Source organism: Sciurus vulgaris (assembly GCF_902686455.1).
Source record: "Sciurus vulgaris genome assembly, chromosome: 9".
NCBI lineage: Eukaryota > Metazoa > Chordata > Mammalia > Rodentia > Sciuridae > Sciurus > Sciurus vulgaris.
Window position 1 is genome coordinate 32194787 of NC_136469.1, and position 13160 is coordinate 32207946.

Here is a 13160-nt window from a genome sequence, read left to right on the forward strand (position 1 = left end):
AAAGACATCCCATGTTCATGGAGTAGAAGATTCAATATGGTTAATAAGTCTTCGAATATCCAAAGGGCTCTACAGAATAAATGTAATCCCTATCAAATTTCCAGTAACACTTTTCATAGAAACAGAAAAAAACCTTAAAATTCGGGGCTGGGTCATGGCTCAGTGGTAGAGCATTTGCCTGGCATGTGTGAGGCACTGGGTTAAATTCTCAGCACCACATACAAGTAAATAAAGGTTCATCAACAACTAATAAAAATATTTTTTAAAAAATCTTAAAATTCATATAGAATCTCAAAGGGCCCACAATAGCTGAAGTAATCTTGAGAAAAATGAACACAACTGGAGGAATCACACTTCCTCATTTCAAAATATATCACAAAACTACAGTGATCAAAACAGTATAGCACTGGTCTAAAGACAGTCAAATACCAGTACGACAGAGTAGAGAGCCCAGAAATAAATCTACATATGTTTGGTCAACTGATCTTGGACAAAAGTACCAGGGATACACAATGGAGAAAGGATAGTCTCTTCAAGAAATGGAGGAAAAAATCTGAGAAAATTTGATATCTTCCATGCAGAAGAATGAAGTTAAACCTTATCTTACACCATATGTAAAAATAAACTCAAAATGGATTAAGTACTCAAATGTAAGACTAGAGACTATAAAACTCCTAGAAGAAAATATAGGAAAAACTTTTTGACATTGGTCTTGGCAATGATTTCATGAGTTGAACAATAAAAGCACAGATTACAGAAACAAAAATAACAAAGTGGGAATTCATCCAACTCAGAAACTTTTGCACAATAAACAAAAAGAAAACCTACAGAATGGAGAAAATATTTGCAAACCACATGTCTAGCACAGACTTAATATTCAAACTACATAAAGAACTCTTGCAACTAAACAAGAAACAATAATGCAACCAAACTTAAAATAAACAGAGAACTTGAATAGATATTTCTTCAGAGAAGCCATATAAGAGACCAACAGGTATATGAAAAAAAAAAAGCTTTCTGTCATTAGTCAAATGCAAATAAAAATCACAATGAAATATCACCTTATAATTGATGGGATGGTAATGGTCAAAAAACAAAAAGAATTGGCAAGGATGTGGAGAAATTGAAACCCTTGAATATTGCTGGTGGTAATGCAAAATGTTTCAGCTAGAAACATTTTCAGATTTCTCAAAAAAATTAAAAATGAAAACAAAATTATCATACAAGCCAGAAACCCCACTTCTGAATGCTAATCCAAAAGAACTGGAGTGAGGATCTCCAGTACCATAGTTACTAGTTATAGTACCAGTACCATAGTCCAGTTATAGTACCATAACTGCATGCACTGTGACACTGTTCACAATAACCAAATGTCCACCAGCAGAATGGTTTTAAAAAAAAGATACCTATGGTTTTCAAGATGGCGGCCTAGAGGGTGGCTGCATTTCATGTTGCTCCAGGACTCAGGATTCAAAAGAGGAGGTATTGAGACACTTGGGACCAACTCAAAGCAGCCGGGTGACTCTCACCCATTGGGAAGGCGTTCTGGATGGGACGGTGGTCCCGGAACGCAGGGAACTTTGTGAAGTAGAGCTGCCGGCGAGACAACCCTCCCCCCGCTGGAGCAGTGAACGTGGACAACTGGGAGCGCCGTAAAGGAGGCCGCTTGGCACAGCGCTGGGACTCGGAGCAACCACTGGGGCTCCGGCGGCTGCCCAGGGGAGGAGTGGCGAGGAGAGCCCAGGGGAGGTGTGGATTCAGAACACCGGGGCCTGCCCTGAGGAGGAGGAGGAGGAGGAGGAACATGGCCACTTGGATTCGGAGTGACTGCACCAGAGCTACAGGCGGTTGCCAGAGGAGAAGCTGTGCGGCGAGCTGTTTGGACTCTAAGCGACCGCTTCCGAACACCGGGGCCTGCCCTGAGGATGAGGAGGAGGAAGAGGAGCGCGGGTGACGACACCAGAGATACAGGCGGTTGCCAGAGAAGGGGCTGCGTGGCGAGCTGTTTGGACTCAGACCACTTCTGAACACCGGGGCCTGCCCGGAGGACTAGGAGGAGGAGGAGGAGGAGCGTGGCGGGTCATGTGGACTCGCAGTGACTGCATTAGCGCTCCAGGCGGCTGCTCAGAGGAGAAGGCGAGTGGTGAGTTGTTTGGACTTAAAGCGACAGCTCCTGAACACAGGGAGGCTGCCTGGAGGAAAAGCGCGGTGGGTCGCTTGGTCTTGAGTGGCCGCACCAGAGCTCTGGGCGGTTCCCAGAGGACCCGTGCAGCGGGTCACGTGGATTCAGAGCCACTCAGAGCGACCGCTCCTGAACACCCGGGGGGTTATCTGGAGAAGGAGGAGGAACGGGGAGGGTCACTTCGACTTGGAGTGAGTGATTGCCCAGGGCTACGGGTGGTTGGTGGGAGGAGGAGGCACGCAGTGAGTTTCTTGGACTCCTAGTGACCACACCAGAATACTGGGCGGCTGTCTGGAGGAAGAGGCCTGTGGCGGGTCTCTGGGACTCAGAGCGATTGTTCGGGGCCCCAGGTGGCTGCTCAGAGGAGGGGCCGCATAGCCAGGTGATTAGGTGCAGAGCAGGGTCCCAGGATCTAGGAGGCTTCTTGGTGGAAGAGCCACACAGAGACAGGCTTAGGGTGGAGCGAAGGTTCCAGGACTGCGGGCAGATTCTCTGAGGAGGGGCAGCCTAAGGAGATTCATCTGCGAAGGGTGAGGTTCCCAGGCCCAGGAGGCAGGGCCGGGCCCCTGGGAACTTTGCAGAGGAAGGCAGCCCAGCCCAGGCGGTAGCTGTAAATTGAGGGGAACCTCTAGGAGGGAACTGACCAGCGAGACCTCCCCACCGGGTGAGTCTTCCCTGCTGGGTGAGGTTTCCCCACAAGGACGGTAAAACCAGAGACTCAGGCCCAAACAGGCCTTGCCTCAGCCCGCAGACTAGGTCCCCTTTGGATGACCATTGGTCAACAAGTGGAGGCACCTCTGCCCACTAGCAGGGATTATACCCCACCTGAAGGCCACCACTCCTAGAGAGGCAGCTTCCTTGTGGAGCACCGCATTATCAACTTCCTCCAAGACTTCAGCCTACTGAAGGCTAAGGGGGGATATATATAGAAATCTTCAGGGACATTGTAAGTCAATAGAGGAAATCTGCAATATCTCAGCGGTCCACTGATACCTGAACAATATGAGAAAACAAGGAAAGAAAATGCTACAAACAAATCTAGAGGTTACATCAATAAAACCCAATGACAGCATGGCAGAAGAAATGACAGAAAAGGAGTTCAGAATGTACATAATTAAAATGATCAGAGAAGCAAACGATGAGATGAAAGAGCAAATGCAAGCATTGAATGATCGCACCAATCGACAGTTAAAAGAGCAAATACAGGAAGCAAAAGATCATTTCAATAAAGAGTTAGAGATATTGAAAAAAAACCAAACAGAAATCCTTGACATGAAGGAAACAAACCAAATTAAGAACTCCATAGAAAGCATATCGAATAGAATAGAACACCTGGAAGACAGAACCTCAGACATTGAAGACAAAATATTTAACCTTGAAAACAAAGTTGAACAAACAGAGAAGATGGTAAGAAATCATGAACAGAATCTACAAGAACTATGGGATATCATGAAAAGGCCAAATTTAAGAATTATCGGGATTGAGGAAAGTCTAGAGAAACAAGCCAAAGGAATGAACAATTTATTCAACGAAATAATATCAGAAAATTTCCCAAATCTGAAGAATGAAATGGAAAATCAAGTTCAAGAGGCTAATAGGACTCCAAATACACAAAATTACAACAGACCCACACCAAGGCACATTATAATGAAAATACCTAACATACAAAATAAAGACAGAATTTTAAAGGCTGTGAGAGAAAAGAACCAAATTACATTCAGGGGGAAACCAATACGCATATCAGCAGATTTTTCAATCCAGACCCTAAAAGCTAGAAGGTCCTGGAACAACATTTTTCAAGCCCTGAAAGAAAATGGATGCCAACCAAGAATCTTATACCCAGCAAAACTTACCTTCAAATTTGACGATGAAATAAAATCCTTCCATGATAAACAAAAGCTAAAAGAATTTACAAAAAGAAAGCCAGCATTATAGAACACTCTCAGCAAAATATTCCATGAGGAAGAGATGAAAAACAAAGAAGCAAATCAGCAAAGGGAGGAATTATCCTAAAGGAATTGTCAAATAAAGGAGGAAACAAGTTGTGTCAAACAAATAAATAAACAAAATTTAAAAAATGAACCAAATGACCGGGAAACCAAATCATTTCTCTATAATAACCCTGAATGTTAATGGCCTGAATTCATCAATCAAAAGACATAGACTGGCAGACTGGATTAAAAAGAAAGATCCAACAATATGTTGCCTGCAAGAGACTCACCTCATAGAAAAAGATACCTATAGACTAAAGTTGAAAGGATGGGGAAAAACATACCATGCACATGGACTCAGCAAAAAAGCTGGAGAATCCATCCTCATTTCAGATAATGTGGACTTCAAGCCAAAGTTAGTCAGAAGGGATAAAGAAGGACATTTCATACTTCTTAAGGGAAGCATAAATCAGCAAGATATAACAATCATAAACATCTATGCCCCAAACAGTGGCTCATCCATGTATGTCAAACAAATCCTTCTCAATTTCAGAAACCAAATAGACCATAACACAATAATACTAGGTGATTTTAACACGCCTCTCTCACCACTAGACAGATCTTCCAGACAAAAATTGAACAAACAAACCATGGATCTCAATAACACAATCAATAATTTAGACTTAACGGACATTTATAGAATATACCATCCAACCAAGAGCGAATACACTTTCTTCTCAGCAGCACATGGATCCTTCTCTAAAATAGACCATATATTATGCCACAAAGCTAATGTTAGCAAATACAAGAAGATAGAGACACTAGCATGTATTCTATCAGATCATAATGGATTGAAGTTAGAAATAAATGAAAGAGTAAAACACAGAAACTATTCCACCACCTGGAGATTAAACAATATTCTATTATATGATGAATGGATAACAGAAGATATTAGGAAGGAAATTAAAAAATTCTTAGAGGTAAATGAGAACAAAGAAACATCATATCAAAATCTCTGGGACACTATGAAAGCAGTACTTAGAGGGAAATTTATTTCATGGACTGCATTTAATAAAAGAAGTAAAACTCAACAAATAAACGACCTAACACTACAGCTCAAAGCCCTAGAAAAAGAAGAACAGAACAGCACCAAAAGTAGTAGAAGACAGGAAATAGTTAAACTCAGAGCTGAAATCAATGAAATTGAAACAAAAGAAACAATACAAAAAATTGACAAAATAAACAGTTGGTTCTTGGAAAAAATAAACAAAATTGATAAACCTTTAGCCACACTAACAAAGAGAAGACGAGAGAAAACCCAAATCACTAAAATTCGGAATGAACAAGGAAATATCACAACAGAAAGGATTGAAATACAAAACATAATTAGAAGCTATTTTGAAAATCTATACTCCAACAAAATAGAAAATTTCGAAGACATCAACAGGTTTCTAGAGACATATGAATTGCCTAAACTGAACGAAGAGGACATACAGAATTTAAATAGACCAATTTCAAGTACTGAAATAGAAGAAGTCATCAAAAACCTACCAACAAAGAAAAGTCTGGGACCAGATGGGTTCTCAGCCTAGTTCTACAAAACCTTTAAAGAAGAGCTCATTCCAATACTTCTCAAAGTATTCCATAAAATAGAAGAGGAGGGAACCCTCCCAAACTCATTCTATGAAGCCAATATCACACTGATACCTAAACCAGACAGAGACTCATCAAGGAAAGAAAATTTCAGACCAATATCCTTAATGAACATCGACGCAAAAATTCTCAACAAAATTTTAGCAAATCACATACAAAAACATATTAAAAAGATAGTGCACCATGATCAAGTGGGTTTCATCCCAGAAATGCAAGGTTGGTTCAACATCAGGAAATCAATAAACGTAATTCACCATATTAATAGACTTAAAGTCAAGAATCACATGATTATTTCAATAGATGCAGAAAAAGCATTTGATAAAATACAGCACCCCTTCATGCTCAAAACACTAGAAAAAATAGGGATAGTGGGAACATTCCTTAACATTGTAAAGGCCATTTATGCTAAGCCCATGGCTAATATCATTCTAAATGGTGAAAAACTGAAAGCATTCCCCCTAAAAACGGGAACAAGGCAGGGATGCCCTCTTTCACCACTTCTATTCAACATCGTTCTTGAGACTCTGGCCAGAGCAATTAGACAAACCAAAGAAATTAAAGGGATACGAATTGGAAAAGAAGAACTCAAACTATCCCTGTTCGCTGATGACATGATTATATATTTAGAGGAACCTGGAAATTCCACCAGAAAACTCTTAGAACTCATAAGAGAATTCAGTAAAGTAGCAGGTTACAAGATCAATGCCCATAAATCCAACGCATTTTTATACATAAGTGATGAATCTTCAGAAAGAGAAATTAGGAAAACTACCCCATTCAAAATAGCCTCGAAAAAAATAAAATACTTGGGAATCAATCTCACAAAAGAGGTGAAAGACCTCTACAATGAGAACTATACAACACTAAAGAAAGAAATTAAAGAACACCTTAGAAGATGGAAAGCTCTTCCATGTTCTTGGATAGGAAGAATTAATATTGTCAAAATGGCCATACTACCTAAAGTGCTATACAAATTCAATGCAATTCCAATTAAAATCCCAATGACGTACCTTACAGAAATAGAGCAAGCAATTATGAAATTCATCTGGAAGAATAAGAAACCCAGAATAGCTAAAGCAATCCTTAGCAGGAAGAGTGAAACAGGGGGTATTGCAATACCAGATCTTCAACTCTACTACAAAGCAATAGTAACAAAAACGGCATGGTATTGGTATCAAAATAGAAAGGTAGATCAATGGTACAGAATAGAGGACACAGACACAAACCCAAATAAATACAATTTTCTCATACTAGACAAAGGGGCCAAAAATATGCAATGGAGAAAAGATAGCCTCTTCAACAAATGGTGCTGGGAGAATTGGAAATCCATATGCAACAGAATGAAACTAAACCCATATCTCTCACCATGCACGAAACTAAACTCAAAATGGATTAAGGCCCTTGGAATCAGACCAGAGACCCTGCAGATTATAGAAGAAAAAGTAGGTCCAAATCTTCACCTTGTTGGTCTAGGATCAGACTTCCTTAACAGGACTCCCATAGCACAAGAAATAAAAGCTAGATTCAACCACTGGGATAGATTCAAACTAAAAAGCTTTCTCTCAGCAAGGGAAACTATCAGCAATGCGAAGAAAGAGCCTACAGAGTGGGAGAATATCTTTGCCAATCATACTTCAGATAGAGCACTAATCTCCAGAATCTATAAAGAACTCAAAAAACTCTACTCCAAGAATTCAAATAATCCAGTCGATAAATGGGCTAAGGAAATGAATAGACACTTCACAGAAGAAGATCTACAAGCAATCAACAAACATATGGAAAAATGCTCAACATCTCTAGTAATAAGAGAAATGCAAATCAAAACCACCCTAAGATTCCATCTCACCCCAATTAGAATGGCGATTATCAAGAATATGAGCAACAACAGGTGTTGGCGAGGATGTGGGGAGAAAGGTACACTCATACATTGCTGATGGGGTTGCAAATTAGTGCAGCCACTCTGGAAAGCAGTGTGGAGATTCCTTAGAAAACTTGGAATGGACCCTCCATTTGACCCAGCTATCCCACTCCTTGGCCTATGCCCAAAGGACTTAAAATCAGCATACTACAGAGATACAACCACATCAATGTTCATAGCTGCTCAATTCACAATAGCCAGACTGTGGAACCAACCTTGATTCCCTTCAATTGATGAGTGGATAAAGAAACTGTGGTATATATATACAATGGAATATTACTCAGCCATAAAGAATGATAAAATTATGGCATTTGCAGGCAAATGGATGAAATTGGAGAATATCATGCTAAGTGAGATAAGCCAATCTCAAAAAGCCAAAGGACGAATGATATCATTAATAAGTGGAGGATGACACATAATGGGGGGGAGGGAAGGGTTAGTGTTAGGGTTAGAGTTAGGGTTAGGGAAGGGGGCAAGTATGGAGGAAGAAAGTATTGTATAGAGGGTAAAGAGGGGTGGGAGGGGTGGGGGGAAGGGAAAAAATAACAGAATGAATCAAACAACATTACTCTATGTAAATTTATGATTACACAAATGGTATGCCTTTACGCCATGTACAGAGAAACAACATGTATCCCATTTGTAAAAATAAAAAAAAATAAATAAATAAATAAATAAATAAATAAAAAAGATACCTACAATGGAATACTATTTAGTTTTCAAAAAAGAAGGAAATTCTGTTAATATGTGACAACATGGATGATCTTCGAGGATATTATGCTAAGTAAAGTAAACCAATGACAGAAATACAAGTATTTGATCATTCCATGCATAGGAGGTATTTTGAAATAGTCAAATTCATAGAATCACAGAGAACAAAGGGGATTGTCTAACTGGATGGAGGGAAAAACAGGAAGAAATCATAGTTTCAGCTAAGTGAGAAGAATTTGCTCTAGAAACCTTCTGTATAACATGACGCCCATGGTCAAGAATAACATATTGTGCAAATAAAACTTTAAGAGAGTAGGTCTCACATTAAGTTTTCTTGCTACAGTAAAATAAAATAGAAAACATTTAAAGTGACACAAAGATCACTGTACCTGATGACTCATCTAGCACAAAGGTCATGTTGTCATTTCCTGAGAGGATGCTGTAGGTTATTTTTCCATTCCTTCCTTCATCTGGATCTTGAGCACTTACATGGTGCACGACGGAGCCCACCACGGCATCCTCTCGGACACAGGCAATGGGGAAAGTCGTGAAAGTGGGACTATGGTCATTTACATCCAAAATCACCACTTTTGCCACCAGTGATCTCAAGCGCCGGTCTGTCACGTTCACAGCCTGATCGGATGCGGTCACTGTCAGAATGACAGCTGGAGTATTCTCTCTGTCCAGCGAGGAGGCAGTGACTAATGAGCCAGATGAGGGGTGGACGAGAAATGGATTCGTGCCAGGATGGTGGGACTCAATGAAGTATTGTATCCTACTGTTCAGAAAGCTACCATCGCCATCTTTGGCATTGAATTCGTACACCAGAGTCCCTACTGGAACATTCTCTTCTACACTTATGACAATGAACTCATCCTGGAAAGATGGAGAATGGTCGTTCTGATCTTCCACATCGATACTTAGGAAGACAGTGCTATTCAGGGGAGGATTTTTGCTATGGTCTTCAGCAATCACCCTGAAAAGATAATGAGATGTCGTTTCATAATCAAGTTCCTTGGAAAGGTACAAGTCTCCCGTTGAGCTGTCGATTTCGAAGTGACCGTCCTTGTCATCCACAGCAATGCTAAAGTGCAGCTTTCCATTATGATGTTGTTGAAGGTGATCAGGTGACTTTATCAAGCTCATTATTTTGGCAGGCTTCAAGTTTTCTGCTATAACTAAATGTCTGATATTCTGAGATATGATAACTCTCCCTTTGTAGAGTGGTATCACCTGAAATAAGAATAAAAAGGAGCTGTTAGTTTGCAGTATCTTAAAGCAGTTAACAAAATATGAACGATATTAAATACCAGTACATGTTACAATATTAGTTTGAAAATTAATTCCTACTTGTATAATATATGCATGTTAATTGCTCAGAAAACATTGTATGATGTAATTCCAATATGCCTCAGAAGATTAAAAATTGCATAATAGTTAGGAGATAAGAAATGACATAATTTTCCACTCTTTGCAATGTGTGAAATGATAGTTTTGTGAGCCCTTATGGTTAAGCTGAAATGTAACCTTATGATTCTTCAAAGGGAATGTGGGGTAGCTAGTTCTCCAAATTACTCTAAATACTAGAAATCAATTTATCAATAATGGCATCTTTGGACATGTAAATGTCATGTATCTTTGCCTGAAACAAAAAAGAAATTGAGGTATAGCCATGTAGATTTTTCTCCTAACCTGCATTTCCTTAATCTATAAAGAATATAATCTGAAAACAGAACTGTTGGGAAATATATTCTTGATTACATACATATATTAATATCACTGATTATCATGTGCATCAATAAAGAAATCTACCAATGCAGTCACATGGTCTTAACTTCGGTTGGTATGATTTTCTCTTACTATGAAGACTTCACAGAACTTGTAAAGCCTTAAAATACAGATCTTAAGCAACTGTTCTAAGCTTTAAAGATTTCAAAACACTATGTAGTTTATCACAAGGCCATTGTTTACATACAGATTTCTCCTACCAATTTACCAGGTCCTAGCCATTAGGATATAATAAAAGAAAACACATAAACAAAGCAAAGTTAAATGCTCATGGAGTGATGAATATCTTGTCAAGAACTGTCCAAAACTAATTCTAAAAGTTATCGGGATTTAAATCATTTCCTAGTGCTAACGAAGAAATAAATATATATGTGCAAAGTGGTCTGAAAATGGTATTCATGTATCGAATGTATTTTCACTCTGCACACTTGGATACAAATCAAATGAAACCTTCAGAATGTTCTTTCACACTTTATGGTGGCAACATTACCTGAATATTAACAATTGCCTCTCTGTGAAGGGCAGGCACTCCCTGGTCACTGGCGATGACTGTCATCCTGTAGGAAGGTCGATAATCATGTGAAAGCATCGTCGTGGTTCTTATTTCACCATTGTTGGCATCGATCTTAAAGTGATCAGAATAATCTTCTACACACATGCAAATTAAGAAACAAATGTTAATTTACAATGCAGAAAACTAATTAATCCAATAAGTCTATGATCCTTTGCAATATGTATGTGCCTTAAGTTCCATGACACTTTGAACACCTTACACGATGTATCAAAATGTCATGTGCTACAATTTTTATCTGTTCAAATAAATTTAAAAAGAAGACCACTAACAAGAAACAACAAAATTTTTAAAAAATATTCATGCATATTAAACAAGTAGATAAAATGATATAATTAACTTCCTTGTGTTTACAACCTAGCTTCCATCATTATCAATTCATGAACAATCTTAATTCATCTATTCCTCATTTGTATACTTCCCACCCCCTATTTCCTTCTGAACAAGATCCAGAAATCATATCATTTCTTCTGTATGCACTTTAACATGCACCACTAAAAGTTAAGGAATGTTTTTAAATAATAGCACTACCCTGAAACACTTCAAAATATAATAATGGTCCTTTAAGATCATCAAATATCCAGGAAGTTTTCAGATGTCCAATTGTCCCATAAATACATATTTGTTTGTTTCTTCAAATTAGCATCAAAATTAAGTTTGCATATTCCATTTTTCTTCAAATTATGCATTCCTGCCATGCATCTCTTTATTTTGCACTTGTAATTCATCAGGTGAAGAAGCTGAATCACGTCTCCTGAAGTTTTCCATGGTCTAAATTTGGTTGTCGCATCACTAGTACATGGCTTAATAAGTTCCTCGGTCTGCTGTCAAATGGGGAGGAGGATCTAGAAAGCTGATTCAATTTGTGTTGGCCAGACAACAGCAGAAGTGCTGTGCTTTCCTTCAAAGGCATCTGCTTGGCTGCCCTTTGGTTTTGATGTTGACCCTGTTGATTCATAGCCTAGATCTATGGATTCACCAAGGATTGCAAAACATACAACATTAATATTCTGCTTTATTATCTGCTCTTCATTTATGAGCTGGAATATTTCAATAAAAGAAATCACCTTTCACCTATTTTTTGATAACCCAGAGGAACAGTTCATTACTAAACTTTTAACTACAATGGGTGGGTTCATTAATATCCTCCAATATTCCAACTATGATAAGTAAAGTTTTGTCTTCATTTTAAGAATTTTTAAGCATGAAATTAAACAGATGAGTTTCAACATATAGCCATTATTGTCATCATTGGTACTCATATTATTGAACACTGGGATCATCTAAAGATGATTCGTGGACATTTTGGACAGGATTCCAGTGGTCTTCATAGCCTCTTTATAACTGGTAGAGCAAAATCATGCAGGCTCTTCTTGTGGACTTCTTGAATCAGTCTAACATCCAGAATCAGTCATTTTCTCCTTTCAGTGGAAAATGATTAAGGGAGACCATATTCTGGTTATTGGGGAATGTTCATTATTTCTAGTTTGGTCATCATTTCTACTGTCCTTTTCAGTGGACAGAGAACAGATACACATAGGCACTAAAATAGATCATAAGTTCATATAGATGTTTATAACTCAGATTGATACCATAAGGTTTTGAGTTAAGTAGCAGATTGCATTCTTCAATTAAGTCTGAATACTTCAAACAATGATTTAAAACTCAGGAAAAGCCTGAGTGGATAAAGTCTTCCATTCTTTGATTCAACAGTTGCTGAGTTACTAATATTGAATGATATTTGTTAATTATTGAATACATAAAGGCAAATAAAAAAGAACTCCTGCCTTTAAGAAACTCAGATATTGAGCAGGCAATTACATAACATTTATTAGTTGTGATTTCTGTGATTTAATGCACTCACTTTAGTCTCACCAGAATACTGTGGAGTGTTCTCATGAATATGATTCAAATCTTCATTCCCAGTTCACTAATTCTTATCTTGTTACTTTATTCTACTATATTTTGTTGTTGCCTCTATTTTGTAATGAGATAAAGTAAAAACTAAAGCAACATATATGACTGCATTTTCATATTGCTACATCCTGAGTGTTATTTTGGAAGCCAGGTGGATCAATTCTTAATGTTTCCTCAAGATTTTAAATGAAATGGCCAAGTATAAAGAAATCAGCAGGCCTACGTATGCCTCCAGATCTCTCTTCTCTTCCTTCTCCACAGAAAGCCACTTGACTAACTAAAGTGAGGGCTTAGGTTTCTATTGCATACATTCATAAATATGTACAGCATGGATTTGCTTGTTTTAAAATAACGGTATTAGAGAAGGATTATAACCCAATGTAAGTATGTGTGTGTATGTGTTCCTCTCCACCCCTGTTGCTTTTCATAGGTATACCATGTTCTCTTTCCCTGCTCAAAATGAAACAGGAAAAAATATAATACAAAGAT

The 13160-nt window shown here is 38.4% G+C and overlaps 1 protein-coding gene across 2 annotated transcripts in view; it reads right to left on the reverse strand.

The window, feature by feature from the left end:
- Positions 1-13160, reverse strand: part of DCHS2 (dachsous cadherin-related 2) — a 260418-nt gene that overhangs the window by 76094 nt on the left and 171164 nt on the right. For both annotated transcript variants that reach the window (XM_079152922.1, XM_079152921.1), the window contains exons 8-9: positions 10674-10831; positions 8785-9628 (exon numbers count right to left, since the gene is read on the reverse strand). In XM_079152922.1, the coding sequence (XP_079009048.1) occupies positions 8785-9628; positions 10674-10831 (1002 nt within the window). The remainder of the gene's footprint in view (positions 1-8784; positions 9629-10673; positions 10832-13160) is intronic.